General features: G+C 47.9%; 1 protein-coding gene across 3 annotated transcripts; it reads right to left on the bottom strand.

The window, feature by feature from the left end:
- Positions 1 to 3,061: 3,061 nt before the first annotated feature.
- Positions 3,062 to 21,160, bottom strand: CHST6 (carbohydrate sulfotransferase 6). 3 transcript variants are annotated; one of them, XM_043435346.1, is made up of 4 exons: positions 21,020 to 21,160; positions 12,215 to 12,496; positions 10,105 to 10,180; positions 3,062 to 9,309 (listed from the first exon to the last, which is right to left on the bottom strand). In XM_043435346.1, exon 4 carries the CDS (start codon positions 9,291 to 9,293, stop codon positions 8,106 to 8,108), a length of 1,188 nt encoding a protein of 395 aa, XP_043291281.1. In that variant the 5' UTR covers positions 9,294 to 9,309; positions 10,105 to 10,180; positions 12,215 to 12,496; positions 21,020 to 21,160; the 3' UTR covers positions 3,062 to 8,105. The 3 variants fall into 3 exon arrangements, with proteins under 3 accessions (XP_043291281.1, XP_043291282.1, XP_043291283.1); XM_043435347.1 differs by having other exon boundaries at positions 12,215 to 12,404; positions 21,020 to 21,158; XM_043435348.1 differs by lacking the exon at positions 12,215 to 12,496.
- Between the last annotated feature and the right edge of the window lie 1,395 nt (positions 21,161 to 22,555).

Raw genomic sequence — 22,555 nt, 5'->3', positions numbered from 1 at the left:
AATGTCATATCACTGTGAGTGTGTGCGTTAGTCCCTCAGTCGTGCCTGACTCTTTGTGAGGCCATGGACTGTAGCCCACCAGGCTTCTCTGTCCATGGGATTCTCCAGGCAAGAATACTGGAGTAGATTACTATTCCCTTCGCCAGAGGAACTTCCCAACCCAGGGATCGAACCCTGGTCTCCTGCATTGCAGGAAGGTTCTTTACTGTTTGAGCTACAGGGAAGTCCCCGTGTAATACACCTGAAACTCACACAATAGTGTTGGTCAGCTATATTTCAATAAAAGGACTGAAAATACAAACTCCAGGAAAAACACAAACCTACAGAAATTATGAAGCAAATATAAAGCAAACAAAAACTTTGTGTGTGTGCGTGTATTTTTTAGACACCCACCACCTCCTTGTTTCACTTATAGTGAGATGAAGAACTATAAAACTTTCAGAAGACAGTGTTGAATATCTTTGTCTCATGATAGTGAAGGGGTTCTTAGACATAAAAAACAAAGACCATAAAGGAAAGGATGTGTAAATTTAATTAAGATCTTGTGTTATTCAAGAGTTCATTAAAAAGCATTGAATACAAAATACATTATGTTTTCCTTTTAATTCAAGGACATTAACAACATTGTTAATTAGAGTTCCCTCTTGAAAGCCTTGGTTTTTGAAGCTTTCTGATACCAATTCTCTAACACTACAACTGGGATTTTCCTCAAACAAGAAACTTTTCTAAAACAAAAACAGTAAGCATTTTTTAAAGTCATAAAATATTTAACAATGCTGTCTTTTGGTACATTTCCCAGACTAGCAGAGTGTAAAAGAAGTGGAAGAAACCAATTATTTTAAGATTATATAACAATCAATGATGCATCATATCAGGAAACATTATTTTGAATTTAGAATTCTATTCTCAGTCAGATTGTGAATTTAGAAATTTTTAAAAAGCCATTTAGACTTACAGAACTCAGAAAATGTATCTTTTTCTTTCTTTAGAAAATGTATCTTTTACATGACCTTTCTAAGGGAAGTTGAGTATGTACCCCAAGGAAGTTAAAGAGTGATGACTAATCAAGACAGTATGGTACTGGCACAAAGACAGAAATATAGATCAATGGAACAGAATAGAAAGCCCAGAGATAAATCCACGTACCTATGGACACCTTATCTTCGACAAAGGGGCAAGGATATACAATGGAAAAAAGACAACCTCTTTGACAAGTGGTGCTGGGAAAACTGGTCAACCACTTGCAAAAGAATGAAACTAGAACACTTTCTAACACCATACACAAAAATCAACTCAAAATGGATTAAAGATCTAAATGTAAGACCAGAAACTATAAAACTCCTAGAGGAGAAACACAGGCAAAACACTCTCCGACATGAATCACAGTAGGATCCTCTATGACCCACCTCCCAGAATATTGGAAATAAAAGCAAAAATAAACAAATGGGACCTAATGAAACTTAAAAGCTTTTGCACAACAAAGGAAATTATAAGCAAGGTGAAAAGACAGCCCTCAGATTGGGAGAAAATAATAGCAAATGAAGCAACAGACAAAGGATTAATCTCAAAAATAAACAAGCAACTCCTGAAGCTCAATTCCAGAAAAATAAATGACCCAATCAAACAGTGGGCCAAAGAACTAAACAGACATTTCTCCAAAGAAGACATACAGATGGATAACAAACACATGAAAAGGTGCTCAACATCACTCATTATCAGAGAAATGCAAATCAAAACCACAATGAGGTACCATTACACGCCAGTCAGGATGGCTGCTATCCAAAAGTCTACAAGCAATAAATGCTGGAGAGGGTGTGGAGAAAAGGGAACCCTCTTACACTGTTGGTGGGAATGCAAACTAGTACAGCCGCTATGGAGAACAGTGTGGAGATTTCTTAAAAAACTGGAAATAGAACTGCCATATGACCCAGCAATCCCACTTCTGGGCATACACACTGAGGAAACCAGATCTGAAAGAGACACGTGCACCCCAATGTTCATCGCAGCACTGTTTATAATAGCCAGGACATGGAAGCAACCTAGATGTCCATCAGCAGACGAATGGGTAAGTAAGCTGTGGTACATATACACCATGGAATATTACTCAGCCATTAAAAAGAATTCATTTGAACCAGTTCTAATGAGATGGATGAAACTGGAGCCCATTATACAGAGTGAAGTAAGCCAGAAAGATAAAGAACATTATAGCATACTAACACATATATATGGAATTTAGAAAGATGGTAATGATAACCCTATATGCAAAACAGAAAAAGAGACACAGATGTACAGAACAGACTTTTGAACTCTGTGGGAGAAGGCGAGGGTGGGATATTTCGAGAGAACAGCATGTATATTATCTATAGTGAAACAGACCACCAGCCCAGGTGGGATGCATGAGACAAGTGCTCGGGCCTGGTGCACTGGGAGGACCCAGAGGAATCGGGTGGAGAGGGAGGTGGGAGGGAGGATCGGGATGGGGAATACATGTAACTCCATAGCTGATTCATGTCAATGTATGACAAAACCCACTGCAATGTTGTGAAGTAATTAGCCTCCAACTAATAAAATAAATGAAAAAAAAAAAAAGAGTGATGACTAAGAGAAAGATGGGCCAAAAAAAAAAAAAATAGTGGATTTAACCAGGAGTCTTAGATGGACTTCTGTGCAACAGTACTAGTAGCCACCTAACCAGATAGGAACAGAAGGAGGAATATCCTCAGGAAAAATAATGAAATAGATTTCAGCAACAGACAAACTGGTTAAGAATCTCACAATTTTAAGAACAGGGTGAAGAAGGTACCATTTTTTCTCTCAGTGGGGGAAAAAAACCCTGAAAAACAACACAACTTCAGGAAAAACACAAACTTACAAGAAAATTATGAAGCATATATAAAGCAAACAAAAACTTGGTGTGTGTGTTTATTTTTTAGCCACCCACCACCTCCATTTCACTTACAGTGAGATGAAGAACTATGAAACTTTCAGAAGACAATGTCGAATATCTTTATGTCCATGATGGTAAAGGAGTTCTTAAACTAGATACAAAAATCAAAGACCATAAAGGAAAAATGGGTAAATTTAATTACTTTAAGGTCTTGTGTTATACAAGGGTTATCACAAAGAAAATATAAAGACAAGTCAGAAACTGGGAGACAATATCTGAAATACAAATCACTGACATAGGAGTGGCATTCAGAACATATCAAGTACTTCTAAAAATCAATAAGAAAATGACAAACAAAAGACCTGGATAGAGAAATACAAGTGGCCAACAAAAATATTAATAGGAAAAGATGCTTAACCTCATTAATCAGTGAAACACAAAATGAATCACAATGAGATGTCACTTGTCAACCACCCAACAGCCAAAAATTCTGAAGTCTGAGAATGCTGATTGTTATTGAGGTTGTAGGGCAGCTGGAACTATGGAGGCATAAACAGATATATGCATGCTCAGTTGTGTCAACTCTTTGGGACCTCATGGACTGTAGCCCACCAGACTCCTCTGTCTATGGGATTGTCCAAGCAAGAGTACTGGAGTGGATTGCAATCTCCTCTTCCAGGAGGAAACTCCAGGGTCAGGATCTTCCTGACCCAGGGACCAAACCCATGTCTGCTGCATTGCAGGCAAATTCTTTACCACTGAGCTACCTGGGAAGCCCATAAATAGATAACAACCATCTGGAATAATGTTGAATGAAGATACTCATGATCTACATATTTAGCTCCTAGGCAAATATCCTACAGCATTGGTACCAGGAGATACAGACAAGATTGTTCCTAGTAGTACTGTAACAGTGAATGTGTATTGCTTTAGCTGTGTCGGACTCTTTGTGACCCATGCACTATAGCCCACCAGGCTCCTCTGTCCACGGAATTCTCCAGGCAAGAATACTGGAGTGAGTTGCCATTTCCTTCTCCAGGGGATCTTCCCAACTCAGGGACTGAACCTGGGTCTCCTGCATTGAGGCAGATTCTTTACCATCTGAACCACGAGGAAAGCCCAACTATTCCATTAGGTAGGTAAAAATGAGAATTATTTACCTCTTTATAGATGATGGGGGGCGTTCAGTAGAAAAAGGTGACAAGGGCATTCCTGACACCATTCCAGAGAGTATAAGTTGGTACTTCATTTTTGGAGTAATTTGGCATTTTCACATTTAAAAGATGGATGCTGTTTGATCCAGCAGTTCTATTTCTAGGAATCTTTACTATAGATACACAAACTCAGTCATCTCCTGGGGTCCTCTCCCACCACGAGCTTGGATTCCCAGGAGTGAGTCTTTTATTTTGTCTATTTTATTTGGAAACTTGATTCCAAGGGGACCAATCCCTCAGTCACTCTCTGCCTCTTCATCCTGTGCTCAATGAACTCCTATCCATCCTTTATTTGAACTAAAAATTTCTCTTCAAAAATGTTTTCCTGACTCTCCACAGTAAAGTAGGCCACCCTTTACCCATTCTTATTGTTTATTCTTAGAGCACAATCAACAGTTGCATATTTATTTATAGGACTTTTTACTTAGCATCTGCACTCCCCACCAGAGCAAAGGCTTTGACTATTCTGTTCCAGGGCCTGACCCAGGGCTAACTCATGAAAACACTGGACTGGGCACTTTGTCCTGAAACCTTATCTGGGTTCACCTAGGGGCTTGCTGGAAACCCGCTGTGCCCTGCAGCTCTTGCAGAGACTTGTCCAGAAGGCCCCATATGCAGGCAGCAACATCTGAGAGCCAGTCACTGGCATCCTGGAACCTCAGGAGACAGGTGAGAAGGAGTGGGTCACACAGCAAAAGCCATTCACTGAGCTGTCTCCGAGACAACCTGTGACCCTGGCAGGGACAAACGAAACTTGTGGATGCCAGGATCAGGCTGGGCTCCGAGCCCCAACCCAAATGCCTTCCTGGATCCCACTAGGGATCGGTGACTGCGTGTCAGCCTCTGGCACCATGAACCTCTGGCTGGACCTTCTTTGCCCAAACATAGCACGTTGCAGATTTCCCGGCTGACTCCTCCACTTAACCATGTGCTCCTTCCAGGTGGGGCCAGGAGTCTGCTTTTATCCCCAGAGGCTATCCTGGGGTGGGGGGGCCACATATGGCGAGGAAAGGGGCCGGTGGCAGGGGCCCCATTACCCCAGCCCACTGCCCACCTTGAGATGTTTGCAGCTCAATGCCAGGACAGAGGCGATCATTTTGTAACATTTAAAAATATCGAACCACTATGTTGTGCACCTGGAACTTATGTAGCACTATAGGTCAATTATGTAACTAAAAGTACAATAAAATTTTGGAGAGAAGATGAGAAGAGGTGGAGGCATTAAATCTCCATCTCTTAGAACATTTTTATTTTATTTTTGGCCACGCCATGTGGCTTGCAGGATCCTATTTCCCCCATCAGGGACTGAACCCGGGCCCTTGGCAGTGAGAGCGCAGAGTCCCAACCACTAGACAGCCAGAGAATTCCCTCATAACATTTATAAATTTTAAAATTGTGTTTTTCTCCTCTTTTTATTGTATCTATCTGAGGTGACTGATGTTAATTAAACCTAGTACCGTAATCATTTCCCAATATAGGTAAATCAAACCATCACGCTGTACACCTTAAACTTATAGAATGATGCATGTCAATTCTTCCTCAATAAAACTGAAAACGAACAAAAAAACCCCCAAAATGTCAGGACAGCTCCTTGACACTGAGAGACCCACACCTCTGGGTAATGATATGGCTTTTGAAGCCTGTGATGGAGTCTTCTGCTGCATCCCCAGCTCAGTTTACTTGCTAGAACCATAAGCATCGAAGTCAAAGATGTAAGTTTTTGAGTTCCAGCCCATATATTAATCCATGTGACCCTAGCCTAAGTCATCAATAAATTCTGCATTTTAAATACCTTCTTCTATTGTGAGAAGGGGCAGATGGAAGCTTTATAGGGCCTGAAGTTTCTACAGCTAGACAGGTCCTTAACTGAGGCATCCTGAAGTTTCGGCTTCAAGGTCAGTATCCATCTGCTCCTTGCGAGGAAAGAAATGGAAAGTGCCAGATTGCCCTTGACCTGCCTGCTTTGCAGTGAGGACGTGGGTCTACAATCCAGGTCCCACCAGGCTGAGAAGGGGAAGCCAGCAACCTCCAGAATCCCTCCTGGTGACTGATGGCCTCAGCGAGAGCAGCTCCCTCCCTCCCAGCGGGAATAGGCTTAGGTGTTCTGGTGGCAACTGTCAGTCCGCAGACCAGCTCTGTATTCCGTTGCAACGGGTATTCTATTTGTGTGGACTCCAATCTGCTCCCCTGTCCTTCCCAGAGGTTCTGTGACCCTTCTCCCTCATTTTCAACATTTTTTGAGCACTTGTTGGCTTTTATTTCCTGAATTCAAGACTAGCTCTTACATATCCTCCCCTTTCGCCTACCCCCCACCTCCGTTTTTAAAATCCAGCCTCTGTTTCATAAGACCCTCTGCTGGTGGAGCCAGGGTGCTGTAGCTTGCAGCTAGGAACTGTATTTTGTTCTCCTCCAGGGCCTGGCACAGAAGGACCACAGGAGGACAGCCACCCTAGAGCCTTTTTTCTTCCAAGCTCCTGGCAAGCTTTATCTAGTTACACCCACCCCGTGACTTGCCCTCCAGGCACTGATCTTGCTGCCAGCCTCTTGCTCTGCCACACGCTCTGCCTGGCTTGCTGCCCGAGCCTGCCCAGCCTTCCTTCCCTCCACTTTGTCTGCTCACTGCCTCCCTCCAGGCTTATCCAGGAAGCTCCCTAGATTCTGCACTCTGAACCCCGAGCTTACCACTTCCCACATCTCACCTCGCAGCTGCGGTCCTAGCTACGGCCGACTGCTGAGCCCTTGGGCAAACAGGATGGGAAAATCTGACCCTTCTTGGTCCAGGAGACAGGTCTCTGCAGGCCTGATGCCCCCTCTCCTCCCCACTATGGTCCCAGAGCAAACCTCCCTCTCTCTCTTCATCTTCCTTTTCATCCTGTAGCTTTGGACAAGTCTCTTCACTTTTGCATTTTGCTTCTCCAACTTTACAGGCCATAAACTCTAGTTTGTATCACAGGTTAAATATGTTTATTTCCGTAACTAGGAACTTTCCCATCAGGACAAATCAAAGGTTCACCTTACTTAGGCAGGTGATGGGGTCGTGTGGGCTCCTGGGAGATTGGGTCAGAGAGAGACTAAGGGGAGACCCCAAGATAGAAACTTGGCTGATTTCTTGCTGAAGATACAGATGAATATAAAAGCATTGGCTTTGGTGGCACGTGGTGCCAGAGGATTTGGGGGAACAGAGTCTGGGGGGGGGTGCCATGGAGCGGGAGATGTACTGACTTCAGGGGCCAGCTGGCCACAGTACCCCTCCAGTCCCAGGTAGGGCTGGGCCTGCCTTCTCAGCTGCAGGATGAGGCATCCTGAAGGAGACTGAGAAGGAAAGAAAGTGCTGCAGAAGGAGCCAAGTCATCACAGAGTCTGGGGCGTGTGCCGTGGAGGGGGAGATGTACTGACTTCCGGGGCCAGCTGGCCACATTATCCCTCCAGGCCCAGGTAGGGCTGGACCAACCTTCTCAGCTGCAGGATGATGCATTCTGAGGGAGACTGAGAAGGAAAGAAAGTGCTGGAGAAGGAGCCAAGTCATCTGAACTTATTCCCTGTGCCCAGAAGTGGGGGAACCAATCTGCTTTCTATGAAGAGTGTTCCTGTGGGTAATTCAGCTCCTAAGTGCTCTTGATTAGTCACTTCAGTCACGTCTGATTCTTTGCCCCCATGGACTGCAGCCCACCAGGCGCCTCTGTCCATAGGATTCTCCAGGCAAGAATGGTGGAGTGGGTTGCCATGCCCTCCTCCAGGGGATCTTCCCGACGCAGGGATCAAACCTGGGTCTCCTGCACTGCAGGCAGATTCTTTACTGCTGAGCCACCGGGGGAAACCATTCAGCTCCTAAAGAGGACTCGAAAGAAAGAGAAGTGGGCAGAAAGAAACTAGTTTGGGAACTTGGTCCTGGCCTGCTACAGGTGTGACCTCCCAAACTCTGGGCCACCGCATGCCCAGCCCCTTTGGCACCACGCGTGGGTCTCCTGGCCCTGGTGACTGCCAGCCCCAGCTGGGGGCCTATGCTACGGCCCGGGGCGCTCGGCAGTGGACGAGGCCCAGCTGAAGCTGCTCGGGCCGCGCGGCAGCACCAGGTCCAGGCTGAGGTCGCGCTGCTCGTCCTCGGAGAACACGGGCCGGTAGCCCAGAAGCTGCAGCGCGCCAGCACACAGCTCCTGCACACGGCGGATCTTGGCGAAGGGCAGGGCGTGGCGCCAAGCCTGCGAGACGTTGAGCGCGTCCCTCGACGTGGTCTTGAAGGCCTCGCGGCGCGCGCCGGGCCCGACGCCGTGCGTGATGTTGTGGATCCAGGCTTCGAGCTGCGGCGTGAGGCTCAGGCCCGCGAAGGCGTACAGCTCTCGGATCTCGGGCAGCGGCGCCCGCGCCAGGTCCTCGAAGCGCACCAGGCGGTAGCGGCCGCGCAGGGCGGGCGGCGGCTTGCGCGTGGCCGCCTCGGCGATGCGCACGTGGCTGCGGCACACCTCCCGCACCACGCGCAGCTCCGGGTCGGCCTCCACCCACTTGCCGTTGGTGCCCAGCACGATGCCGTTGTCGCGCGCCAGCGCCTTGGCCGTCTGCTCGCGCGAGCGCAGCACGGCGCGCGGGTCGCGCACCAGGTGCACGATGCGCAGGCGGAGCGCGGGGTCGCTGAGCAGCGGGTAGAGCACCTCCAGGTTGAAGAAGCGCACCTCCTTGAGCACCACGTGGCTGTAGGAGCGGCAGGCCTCCTGCGCCAGGCCGAAGGGCCGCCGCGCGCACAACGGCTTGCACACCGCCTCGCTGCTGATGGCGCCGCGCGGGAAGGCGCTGCAGGCGGGCGGCGAGCACAGCGCCCGGCTCTCCGCCCACTGGAAGAGGTCCGACAGGTTGCGCCTCCATGGCAGGTAGGCGTCGAACACGTCCATGTCGCAGAGGAAGACGGAACGCACCAGGTCGCGTACCGCCATGTGGAGCGCCAGGGCGCTGCCCTGCGACAGGGCGGCCCACACGTGCCACGCGGGCTCCATCAGGTAGAAGACGTCGGGGTGCTGACTGAAGAGCTGGCCCACGAAGGACGAGCCCGAGCGCCACGAGGACAGCACCAGCACGTGCACGCGCTCCTCGCCGCTCGCCGGGGGCGGCAGTCTGGGCCGGGAGACCAAGAAGAGCAGGAGGCCGGTCTGCGCTAGCAGGAGCGCGGTCACCGCCGTGCTGGAGACGCGCCGCAGCCACATGCCGCCGGCCGCAGACCTGCAGACAGAGCGGGCAGTAGCCGTTGGGGACCAGGGGCCGCTCGCCCATCCCACATCCCGTCTGGGGATGCCGAGGAGCAGCCCTGGAACTTGCCTACCGCCCCAGAGAGACCATCCCACTGGGGACCTCCCAAGTCAGGAGCGCGACTTGAAGGCATGAGCAGTCTTCGCAGAGCCAAAGGCCAGTTGCACAAGACTATGGGCAATGATTTTCCATTTGTCTCTCTTTCTCTCCTGCAGCCCTTTTCTTTCTCCAGGGGCAACATATATGAAAAACGGAAGTCCTGCTTTTTGCTTAAAATTCTTATAGGGGAGCAATTTTAGGTTGTTTACCTAAATAGCTTGCTGGGTGATTTAGCAGAGCCTTCCCAACTCAGCCACTTCCTAGCCTGTGATCTCGAAGCAAACACTTAGTTGCTCTGTGACTCAGTTCACCCATCTGTAAAAGGGGATTCATTGTGGTCCTGGAGTACCGGGATGAGCCCCGGGGGCTGGGGCATGTAGTAACTCTCATCACCAAAAACTTGCACTTTCTGCGTAGTGTGCTTCTGCATTGTTTGACTTTTTAAATAAGCAGATATCACTTTTGCTGTTAAAAATAAATAGACAAAGAATAGAAGTGTTGCTCTCACCCATGGAGAGTGAAGTCCTACAGGAAGCATGGATTCCCAAGGGAGGATATCCTTCTGGATTGGTGGGAGTTGGCAGAAGGAACCAGCTAAGGGAGCGGAAGGACGGAGCCAGAGAAGGGGAGAGATGAGGGCAGGCCCCTTTCCATGCCGAGGTTACTTACTGCTGTCCGGGGCTGCTGGGAGGGCTGCCCACCTCGATCAAAGATCCATGGGAGAGGCCTGGAGGTTTTTCAGGGCCTGGAAGGCAGGAGAGGGGCTGGGTCAGATGGCCCTGGACGCTGGGAGGGCTCTGTCTTCCCAGACTGACAGAAGTTCCCCTCGGGTGGGAGTCTAGTTGCCCTTCCCCTGGCTGGAGCTGGGCAGGCACGAGCAGCTGGCTGGATACATTTTCCCAGATGGACGTGAAATGAAAGTCTCTCTTGCTGGGTTTGAGTCTCTCTGATGCCACTCAGGAGCTGGGAGACCTGGGACAAACGACTTAAGTTCTCCAAGACTCAAGTTTCCTCCTTTGTAAAATGGGGATGATAACATTTTGATCTTAAGGTTGTCGAGAGGAATGCTGCTGCATACACATATGAGGAAAGGGTTTGGTAAAGTGCCACACATGCCCCTTGTTACTGATGTAGTGGTCAGCTGTGTCTGAGAGGAGGAACCATGGGGAGTCTCTGCCCAGAGAAGACCCCTGAGGTTTCACCTATGCTTGGAATCCCAGCATCTCCCAGGCCCCCTGCAGCCCCCGAACACGCCGGAGTCCTTTAGTGGATTTTTTTTCTTTTTTTTTTAGTTCTATCAGTTTATTGCTACCAACCCATCTCCCTCCACCCTCGTGCACACATGCTCAGTCACGTAATCCCATGGACTTTAGCCCGCCAGACTCCTCTGTCCATGGATTTTTCCAGGCAAGAATACTGGAGTGGGTTGCCATTTCCTTCTCCACCTTTAGTGGATCTTAAGAATGTCCCGGGGTGCAGAGGGAAGGATAAAGTGGGGGACTGAGACTGACATATACATATACTATATATAAAAGAGATGACTAATAAGGACCTGCTATAGCACAGTACTCTGTGATGACCCAATGGGAACAGAATCTGAAAAAGAGTGGGTATGGACGGAATCACTGATTCATTTTGCCATACAGCGGAAACTAACACAACATTGTAAACCAACTATACTCCAATACCAACTAATTAAGAAAGAATGTCCCACAGAGGGTCCTCCAGAATGAAAGGGACACCGAGCCCAGCCCCCACACCCCCAGGTCCCAGAGTTTTCTCCTCTTTGCACTGTTTTTCCTGCAGCCATCTGAAGGATGAGCCGCTCGGGAGGGGAAGGACCTGGCAGTTTCCTCTTTCCTTTCCCAGCATTTGCTCCCCACCAAGACGCCTTCACTGGCCATGTCCCCACTGAGGGCAGCTGGCGTCTAGACTGTGAGCACAGAGCCCCCATCGACACCCCCCTTGTCAGGGGCCTGCAGGATGCCCAAGAGCTCTTGCTTCCTGCTCGGTACCTCCCTGGGTCCCTGGAACACCTGGGCAGCAGCCACCCGCCTGCTCTGCACACGTTACCCCTCTCCTCGAGGGTGTGCTTCCCAAGAACGGGGTTCAGGAGAGGGAGGAAACTCTGACTCCTCTTTACTGACATAAATTACCTCAAGGGCTAGGTGATTTGGGGCTACCTTAGTGGCTTAGTGGTAAAGAACCCACCTGCCAATGCAAGAGATGCAGGTTCAATCCCTGGATTTGGAAGATCCCCTAGAGAAGAGAATGGCAGCCCACTCCAGTATTCTTGCCTGGGAAATCCCATGGACGGAGGAGCCTAGTGGGCTACAGTCCATGGGGTCACGGATACAACTTAGCAACTAAGTAAGCATATAGCTAGGCGATTTAACACAACAGCCCCTGAGGTGGGCATTATGATCTCAGTTTTTTTAGTTTAATTTATTTATTTTGGCTGTAGCACTCAGCTTGTGGGCTCCCAGTTTCTTGACCAGGGATCAAACCCAGACCCTCGGCAGTGAAAGCTTGGCGTCCCAACCACTGGACCGCCAGGGAATTCCCTATGATCTCAATTTTTTAGACAAAGGACCCAAGGTTTGGAGAGACAGCAAGGGACCACAAACCAGGACTTATTTCGAGGTTTCTGACACTTACTGATCACAGGCTAATGGCCTCTCACACAACCCCGATACTTGGGCCCAAACACACCTGCAGGGGCTCGCCTCACCCTCCCCTGGCAAGGAGGATCTTACCCCCAGGCCGAGATGCTTGTTACCTGCGCTCCAGGGAGGCCAGAGGTCTTCTTAAGTGACTCACACTATACAGGAACTGGTATCTGATCCTCCAGTTGGAACTCCAGGACTAAGAAGCAGATGGGAACATCCTACCCACACAGGGTGTCCAGAGAATCCAGGCCCCAGATGGGAGTTTTCTGAGAAGCCACCTTACATTCAGCATACCACCAACTGGCCCAGGGTTCAAGTGAGGAAGAACATGTCAGGCAGGCACTGGGATGTGTATTTTATCTTCTTGATTGAATTTTATTCTCCCCAAGTCCCTAGAAGGTAAAAATCATCCTGTGTGTTTTAGTTGAGGCAATGGGGCTTAGAGACATGAGTACACAGCTGGTGAGGGGTAGGGCAGGGTTTGAATCCAAGTGTCAGGCCCCCAGTGTGGGGCTCTGGGTGGCCCCACTCCTAAACCTTTGCCCAATGAAGTCCCCACTCTGGAAGGCTCATCTGCCTCTCCTATGAATCCTTTGTAATAGTTTGTGGGCACATATTTATTATTTGTCTAATTTTTGAAAAGGTGATACAAGGAAGTGGTACAAAATTCTGTGTGTGTGGAGCTTTCTCCTTTTGGGAACTTTCCTACAATGTTGATGGAAATCGTATTACTAAGCTGGTGCAACCACTATGGAGAAGAGTATGGAGATTCCCAAAAAACTAAAAATAGCTACCATACGATCCAGCAATCCCATTCCTGGGCATATACCTGAAAAGACAACTCTAATTAAAAAGATACATGCACCCCAATATTCATTTGTTGTTGTTGTTAAGCAACCTGAATGTCCATAAACAGATGAATGGATAAAGAAGATAAGGTACATATATCCAATAGAATATTTCCAAGCCTTAAAAAGAATAAAATAATGCTATCTGCAGCAATACAGATGGGCCTAGAGATTATCATACTAAGTCAGACAGAGAAACACAAATACTTTATGATATCACTTATATACGGAATCTAAAAAAAAAAAATGATACAAATGAACTTATTTACAAAACAGAAATAGACTTACAGACATAGAAAACAAACTTGTGGTTACCAAACGGAGGAGGGGGATAAACTGGAAATTTGGGATTAACAGATATACACTACTATATATAAAATAAATAATAAGGACCTACTGTATAGCACAGGGAGCTGTATTCAATATTTTGTAATAACCTATACTGGAGAAGAATCATATGTGTATATATATGTGTGTATGTATGTATTTGCTATACACCTGAAACAGTGTTAATAAACTATACTTAAATAAAAATAAATAAAAGTTTTAAAGTGTATAAGACCTAAAAGAAAAAAGCATATACATACTAGAAATTCTGTAAATATCCTAAAATTTTATATGAAATTCTTTATTGTATGTTCATGCACTATATCATTCATTCTGTAAACATTTATTATGTGGCTACTATGTGCAAAGCATGAAAGTAAGTATTGACATGTGGCCACTGCCTTCAGCTTAATTTCTAGCTGAGAAGGTCACCACGAAGCAAGTGATCATTTAACCACAAGCATGGGAAGTGTCCACGGGGTCACAAAGAGCTGGACACGACTGAGCGACTGAACTGAACTGATAAGAAATATAATGAAGGGCAAGGACAGTGCTGCGGGAGCCTGCAGCTGAGGGCAAGCAGGGAAGTCTTTCCTTAGCCAAGTGCTTTTTGAATTGGGATCTGATGGCTGAGCAAGGAATAACTGTGGGAAGGGCTGTGTGAGGGAGCAGGCAGAGAGAAGAGGTCAGTATGTCAGATGAAGCAGCATCTCTGAAGGCTCCGAGAAGGAGCATTTCATGCTCAAGGGTCAGAGGAAGGCCAGAGAGGCTGTAGGTACAGTATCTCACGGAAAAAAAAAAAAAAAGAAACCATCCCACTGAACCCAGCCCCATTCGTGGCAGATTTTCTGTTAAAGAAAGCAAAACCTGGTGACTGGTGCTTTCCTGGACGTCTCACAACCAGACACTGCTGACAGCGTCACAGCCTAGGACTTTCAACTGGTTCTTGCCCTGTTCCATGCAATCTACCCAGAACTGTGCCTTGAATTTCCCCAAACCTCTTCTATTCCCTCCTCCTCACTATATACAGAACATCATTAGTGTACAATTATAATTAGAGAGATAGTTCCTGCCTCCAGGCCTCTGAAACAAACTTAGTTCAGTAAGAAGTACGTGAAGAGGAAAGTGTCAGGACTTCCCTGGTGGTCCAGTGGTCAGGACTCGGGGCTTTCCACACCAAGGGCCAGGGTTCACTCCCTGGTCAGGGAACTTAAGATCCTGCAAGCCACTAGGCACGGCCAGAAAAAGGAACGTGTTCTGTAAATAATTTGGAGGAAAGAAAAGGGCCTAAGAAAGAAAAGGGCTCTGTCCTGCTTTCTATGGGCTTCCCTGGTGGCTCAGACGGTAAAGAATCCGCCTGCAATGCAGGAGACCTGGGTTCCATCCCTGGGTGGGGAAGATCCCCTGGAGGAAGGCATGATAACCCACTCCAGTATTCTGGCCTGGAGAGTCTCCATGGACAGAGGAGCCTGGTGGGCTACAGTCCATGGGGTCGCAAAGCTCAGACATGACTGAGCTTTCTATAATAATAGCTAATATGATAGCCCATAGAAAAATGCCAATCAATTTTATCAAAAAGCCTGGAGGGACTTTGTTTTGTACCCCAGGTTAGCAAGATTAGCTTTCCAATAGTAGAGATCTGAGATCCTATGTATTCAGGCCACTAAGACACATTGCCCATCACACACTGGAGAACATGGAACTGGTCCTGCATTGACAGGTACAGTTTTTTAATGTCTGTCCTTTCAGAAACAGTAGCTGTATACTCACAAATTCAGTGCCTACAAACTATAAGGCAAAGGGTATGTGGGCTCAGTCGCTCATTAAAAAAAAAAAAAAAAGTACGCTTGATGTCACATTTCAGGAGGTAGAGATTGCAAAAATCTTATTTTTTTCAAATAAAAAATAACCTAATATTAAGATCATTGAATTGCTTTAAAAAAAAAGTTAAGAATCCTGTCAGAGTAAGACAGTAAGTGTCATGTCAGGGATTGCCCCAAAGCCTGAGTGAGATGATATTAATAAATATTTGCTGAATCGATATCAGGCACTCTGTGATCCAAATCAGAAGGGAGTGATTCCCCACTTGTCCTGTATTTCTTTCTGCCGAGCACCTTAACGTTAACGACAGTTTGTAGTCATCCCTGACTAGCTCTTGGTCTGAGACAGAAGGAGTCCCCGTTTTATCCGACGTGCCCATGGGAACACTGAGCCGCAGGGCAGAGGAGGCTCGGCAGGGCAGGTGTGGGCGGACAGGCATCTGCCCTCTGGGCCGGACTCACCCGCAGGCCCGCTCTGGCTGCAGCTCCTCCATCTCCAGCGTCTCCCAGCCCTGCGGTCTAAGGCAGTGAAAAGTAATCCTAGGTACCACCCCCTGGCTCAGATTTCTCTCAGTTTGGCATCAGCTGCAGGCCATTCTGTTCAGGAATCCCAAAAGCTGAAGAAAAGAGATTTCGGATGAGGCATGTGTGGACCTGAGGCATCAAGGGCCACCCCTGGAGACGAACCAGCTCTGATGGAGCCCAGGGGATCTGTTGGAGAGAAGGCTGACACGGAGGGCAAGAAAGAGGAGGAAAGACGGGAAGGGAGAGAGAAAAGAAGAACAAGAGATGGAAAAGCACCGGGGGAGGAAAGGGGAGAGAGAGGAGAAAGATGGATGCCTGCAGTGGTGTGGGAATCATGGAATACCACCTGTGAGTGCTTCCTACGTACCACCTGTCTTCCTCTGAAGATCAGATCAGGAGTATCTCACAACAATCCTATCAGGTGCGTCTGATGTGCTACCCTATTTTACAGAAGAGGAAACTGAGGCTTAGAAAGGTTCAGGAACTCAACTAAAGAAGAGGAAGCTGAGGCTTAGAAAGGTTCAGGAACATGCCCACACACAACAGTCAGAATTTGAACTCCAGCTGTCTAACTTTAGAGCACTTCACTATATAATGCTGAGTGGAAAAAAAAAAACAAACCACACAGCAAAACTTTCAGTGTGTTAAAAATACATGAATATCAAAGGACACCATCAAGAAACTGAAAGGATATCCACAGATGGGAGAAAATATTTGCAAATCATATCAATAGCAAGGGACTTGTACCCATATATAAAGAGCTCTTACAATGGAACAATAATTTAAAAAAAAAACCCTGATTTTAAAATAAGCAACAGATTTGAGTGGATATTTCTCTAGAGAAGATGGACACATGGTCTATAAGTGCATGAAAAGATCCTTGATAGCTTCAGTCATTAGGAAAATGCAAATCAAAACTACATTGGGATACCACTTCCCATCCTCTAGGTTGGCTGTAATAAAAAAGACAGATAATAGCAGTGTTAGTGAGAATATGGTGAAACTGGAACCCTCATAGACTGCTGGTGGGAATGTAAAACGGTGAATTGCTGTGGAAAGCAGGTCATCCCTCAAGTAAACATAGAATTACCATGTGATCCAGCAATTCTACTCTAAAATACACAAATCCAAGAGAACCAAAAATATATGTCTACACAAAAACGTGCTCATGAACTTTCACAGCAGCATTAATCATAATAGCCCCAAAGTGGAAACATCCTAAATGCCTATCAGTTGATGAATGGATAAGCAAAATGTGGTGTACTCATATAACTGAATATCCTCTGGCAATAAGAAGGAATGAAGGACTGATACGTGCTGCAACACGGATGAACCTTCCTGTGATTAACGCACAAGACTGAATATACTGTAAACCAGTGAACTGTACACTTAACACAACTTCAAAGAATGTGAGTTATATCTCAATAAAGCTGTTACTTAAACAAACAAAACCACAAATTATTTAGTATAGGAAGAAATCCAGAAAGATGCATGCTGAATATTGGTGGTTATTATTCTGTGGCCAGATTACAGGTCATTTTTTTTCTTGTTTTATTACTTCATCAATCATTAACAATCAGTTCTGTTTAATCGATTCAAAGAGGCATGGGTGGAGTTTGCTGACTCAGCTTTTATTGCAGGGAGAGACGCACCCCCAAACCATCTTCCAGCTGACCCGAGTACCTAGGTGGCTAGAGGGGAGGGGCAGAGGATGGAAAACCACCTGCCCTTTGTCAAGGGCTCCAACCCCACACTCAGTCTCAGGGCTCTGGGCTGGGGCCGGCTGTGGTGAAGACATGCTTGGCCCTAAGCCCCGGCCACATCTGCCATTCCCCTGATGGCCCTGGGGAGCAGCCGTGTGGCATCAGCCGGAGGTAGGGCGGCTACAGTCACAGAGTCCAGATGCTGCTGGAGTAACCAGACCTGCCTGCAGGAACCTACTGGGAAGTGAAATCAAGTTAGTCTGGGAAAGGAGCTTCGAGTCTCCTTGGCTCAGAGCCATGCAGCGGGCATTCCAGAGCAGATGAGCAGATACCAACACAGAAGCCCTTTCCCAAGGCTCTGAACTTTGGGGATCCCCAAAGCACATCTTACACAGCACCTAACGTGGCCTAAATCAGTGCACCTGACAGCTGGAGGCCCCCAAGTCTGGGACTCCCCCTCTTCTCCAAAGTAACACTGGCGGGGAGCGGAGGGGATACGTTTCACCCATTCCTCTCTGGCACCTGCTCCCTGGTGTGGACTGAGCCCTCTCATGCAGGGACAGTCTGGAATATTCTCTGGTTTATTTTTCTTAATCTCTTACTTCGATTCATTTATTTTTAAAAAGTAAATCATTTTTTAAAAGACTAAATCATTTTTATCAGTCAATGGCATGGAAAGAAAAAATGAAGGGACTATTTTAGAAGAAAACAACTTGGCCCAGTCACTGAGCTGCCGCCGAGGACTCAGCAGACTCCCTTTCCAGCCCCCTCGCTTCCCAAGGCTCTGTATCCCTTGCCCACTGTCTCCTGCGGCCGCCTTCAATCGTATTTATGTCCGCTATCCAGAACCTCCATTCTTTGAACCCCTTTGCTGATGCAAGGAAGGGTACTGATCTGCCTCCTGCTGGCACTGAGGATTATATCCATATAAGGATTCGATGAAGAAACGGCAGGAAGACCATTACTGCCATCCAGGGGATTGCTGATGATTACGATAAAAAGAATCTAGTGAAGGCGTTTAGAAAGAAATTTGCCTGCAATGGTACTGCACTGAGCATCTAGATGGAGAAGGAATTCAGCTACAGGGTGACCAGCACAAGAACATATGCCAGTTCCTGGTTGAGACTGGACTGGCCAAGGACAGTTCCTGGTAGAGACTGGACTTGCTAAGGATGACCAGCTGACGGTTCATGGGTTCAAGAGCTTTTGGCTCACTGAGGCTTAAGTGAGGATTTCCTTGCAATGAGTAGAAATTCCCTTCTGTCCCTGTCACAAGTTTAAGCACCTCGCAGCTTGTATAATGTAACCATCTGGGGTCTGCTTTTAACTTGGACTAGTGGAACTCCTTCATGCAACAAACTGAACAGAGCCATGCTGTCTAGTCTTGGGGTCCCTCATTTAAACAGAGGTTAAGCAGAGGCACCTGGCAGTGTCCAGCCTGAACCAAAGGAGTAACAGTAATGCTTCAGCCAAGTCCAGAGCCCCAGGATCACAGGAGGCTGTGTCTGGCTGGAAGTCCCTCAGCAGTCCCTCTGCAGAGTTCCCTGTCCTGAGGGAACATCACCACCTGGACAGCCCTCGATGAAGCAGAGAATGGAGGATGGGTGAGGTGGCTATATTGCCAGAGGGAGACTTTGGTGGTCGGGGAAAGATCCCTTGCTGTCTCCAATGTGACCTGGTGGGCAGAGCTTAGAGCAACCACCTTCTAGTGAGGGGCCAGGACATCTGGCTTGCCACCAAGGTCTTTTTGACCAGATATATCCTAAATAATTGATTCCCAAACTAGAAGGTGAGGCCAACCTTCTAATAGTTCAACTTCTGACAAGGGAACAAATTTCAAACCGATGTATCAGTCATAGCTGTAGATCTTGCAACTCACTAGCAACAGCGGCCCAATGCCATGTGAAGTCACAAACTGATTTTGGGGGTTTTTTTTCCCCGTCCTCTTCAGTTCTAATGTTATGTAATGTATTTAAACCCTTATTTAAATAAAACTTATTTTCAGAAACAACAACAACAAAAAGAAAACAACACAAAACAACCAAAGACAACATGTAGATCTTGTTTGGATTCTGATTCAGACAAACCCAGTGTCAGAAGATATCTTTGAGGTAATCAGAGAAATTTTAATATGGACTGAGTATTAGGTGATATTGGGAAATCTTTGTTAATGCTACTATCACTACAAAGAATACTCTTGTTCATGCATTTCTGTACCTAAATCTCCTGACTAGCCTGGAAGCCAGACTCTATCTCTCTCATACCAGGTAGTAGGGTTAGCACAAGGGCTAAGAGTATGAACTCTATTTGATGACTCACTGGGTGATCTTGAGCAAGTTGAGCAAGTTACTTAATCTCTCTGTGCTTGCTTTTTTTTTTTTAATTTATAAATAGGGGAAATAATATAACTCAACTCATAGGCTTGAATTGAAGATTAAATGAATTAATATTAAAGCACTCAGATAATATCTGGTACATAGTTCACTGAAAAGTATTTGTTCAAGATCTTTGAAAAATCCTGCATCACAACTGTGTTCTATGAATCCAAGAGAAAGCTTGTGCATAAGGAAAATTCAAAGAAAATAGCCCAACCAAGTTCAAGTGACCCAAACAATAGGAAGAATCAAGCCTAGGCAGCAGTGGTGGTGGTGGTTTACTCACTAACTCATGTCCAACTCTTGCAACCCCATGGACTGTAGCCCGCCAGGCTCCTCTGTCCATGGGATTCTCCAGGCAAGAGTACTGGAGTGGGTTGCCATTCCCTTCTCCAGGGTATCTTCCCAGCCCAGGAATCAAACCTGGGTCTCCTGCATTACAAGGCAGATTCTTTACCAACTGAGCTACCAGGGAAGCCATACATCCCAAACAGAAGATAGTCAATCATGGCTGAAACCCTGGCTTCTGAAGCCAGATTGGGTTAAAATTGTCCTCTACAACTAGTGGGGTGTGTGACTTTGAGCCAGTCACTCATAACCTCTGGGCTTCAGCTGACTCTGAGAAGGAGGCTCTAGCAGCGTCTACCAGGCAGTCTGGAGAGGATTAAATGGAACAGTCTAACCCTTGGCATGGCCAGGCTCACCGAGCAGCCTGCTATTCTTATTAGCTCTGGCACTTGGCTCACTCACTCATGGCTTCACCTCAGCCAAGGCTTTTCCACTCTTGGGGCCTCACTTTTCCCATCCTCGAGCCTCCAGTACAAGAGGGAAGAGAAAAGAGAGTGAACATCTACTGGGCATCTATGCTGAGGCCCAGGGAGGCGGTCTCTATTACTGCCCATGGTCCAGCAGCTGGGAGCAGGGGCCCCCAGACTCAAATTCAGCTGGATCTGGTTCCGAATTCACTTGCCCGAGCTGCTTTTTCTTCAGGGTTCCGTGGAAAAAGTCCTTGGAGAGTTTTTTGTTTCTGTTTTTTTTTTTTTTTTAATGAAAGCCATACCCTTTGAAACTCAAGTTGTAAGAGACAAGGGATCCTCAAGAAGTGACCTGTGAAGCTGAAGCCCCAGGAAGACCCTTTCCAACCAGCGATGCCCTTTTCACGTTCTCATAAAAACCACCCTCAGCTCCAACTGGCACAGCCCACGGGGCGCTGCAAGCTCACCGCCTCCCCAGCTGGGCCCCCGGCCGAGGGCCCGGCCGCCCAGGGTGTGGGCATCCCGCACCCTCATCCCGCGGAGAGAGGACGAACCAACTTACCCCAGGCGAGGTGTCCCGGCCCGGGGCAGACGCCTCTGGCCCCAGGCTCTGCCGAGACTCCTGGACGCCGCCTTCACCCAGCTCCGTCCGCAGGCGCTGTCTCCTCGCCGGGACAGTCCGCAGGGTCGTACGGCTCTGAAGGGGCACCCGTGACCCCGGGGCGGAGGGCGCTCCGAAAGGCGTGGACTTGGCAAGCGGGGGCCGTCAATATTGGAGGCACCTGGAGAGCCAAGGCGGCGGGACGCTGGAAACCGGGCAGGAGTCCCCTAAAAAAAAAGAAAGGTGTCGTAAGAATGGGATGTTGGGGGAGCCGTCCCGGGGTGGGGGTCGGGGGGCAGGACAAGCAGCAGCCTCGGAGCCCTCTGGGCGCCCGGCCCCGCGCCGCGCGCTACCTGTGCGGCCGCTCAGCGCGGCGGGCCGGAGCCGAGCGCGCACAATGAGGCGCTTTCAGACGTGGCTGCGGTCCCGGAGCGGGCGGGCGGGCGCCGGGGCGGGAGGGGAGGAAGGAAAGAGCCGGTTGGCCCCCGGGCTCTGACTAGCCTGCCCACCGCGGGCCGAGGGGCCACGCCTCGGGGGAGGGGCGGCCGCCCCGGGCGGGCGCGGGCGAGCCCCGGAGAGGAGGGCGCAGGTGGGCCCAGGGGGCAGCCAGGGGAGCGCGGCTCGGCGCGGGGTGTCAGGGGGAGCCCGCCGCGTCGCTTCTCATCCCACTCGTTGACCAAAGAAGTGTTTCCCCCTCCGATCAATCCCCAGAGAAGGGAGGCTCCTGGGAACACAAAAGGCCCTTGTGAAAGAAACCGAATCTTTATTTTGCCCCTGCTCGCTCTCGGTGGCATCTTCGCAGCCAGAGGAATCCAAACTGCTTCCCAAGCCCCCAGCCTCGGCCCCAGCCAAGCCTGGGTCACCTGGATGTCGGGGCCCCGCGCACTAGCCGGGCTGAGAGGGGCCGGGACACCAGGTGGCCCTCAGGAGCTGGAGACTCAGGCTTGATAGCAGGTCCGGGTAAATACCGGGTATCTTTCAGTAAATAAAGATGTTATTTCCCTCTACAGATAACAGAGTCCCAGTATCTGAACAAGATGGAGAATTCTGATCTCTTGTAGTCCCTGGTGCGACCTAAAAAGATTTCTGCGCCTGGAACTATAAATTAGCACATTCTTTCCAGGATTCGGTTTGGCGAGATGAATTAAAATCCTTAAGAAACTTTTTGAAATCATAATTTCTTTCTAGGCTCTGTCTTAAGGAAATAAAACTAACAAAAAGGATTTATATGCACGGTTGATGGAAATGTCATTTATGACAGCAAAAAAAAAAAAAAAAGCAAAAAATTAAAAGGATGTGTGTCAGAATGCCAAGAGCAATTTACAGACAACTCATTTTTTTAGGTTTCTGTAATGACACGTTTCCCCCCATAGGCTTACATGGTCACAAAGAAATAAAACTTCTTTTACAAAGCATGAACATGAAGAGAAAGAAAGAAGGCTTTATTATCCTTAGATGATGGGACCTCACCTGATTCAAATAGAAACTGGATAATCA

This window comes from Cervus canadensis, chromosome 18, assembly GCF_019320065.1.
Source record: "Cervus canadensis isolate Bull #8, Minnesota chromosome 18, ASM1932006v1, whole genome shotgun sequence".
NCBI classification, from domain to species: Eukaryota; Metazoa; Chordata; class Mammalia; order Artiodactyla; family Cervidae; genus Cervus; species Cervus canadensis.
This window is presented reverse-complemented; position numbering and strand designations above follow the sequence as displayed.

Excerpts from the sequence above, each read along its gene's own strand:
- CHST6 (XM_043435346.1), bottom strand. The coding sequence starts at position 9,293 with ATGTGGCTGCGGCGCGTCTCCAGCACGGCGGTGACCGCGCTCCTGCTA.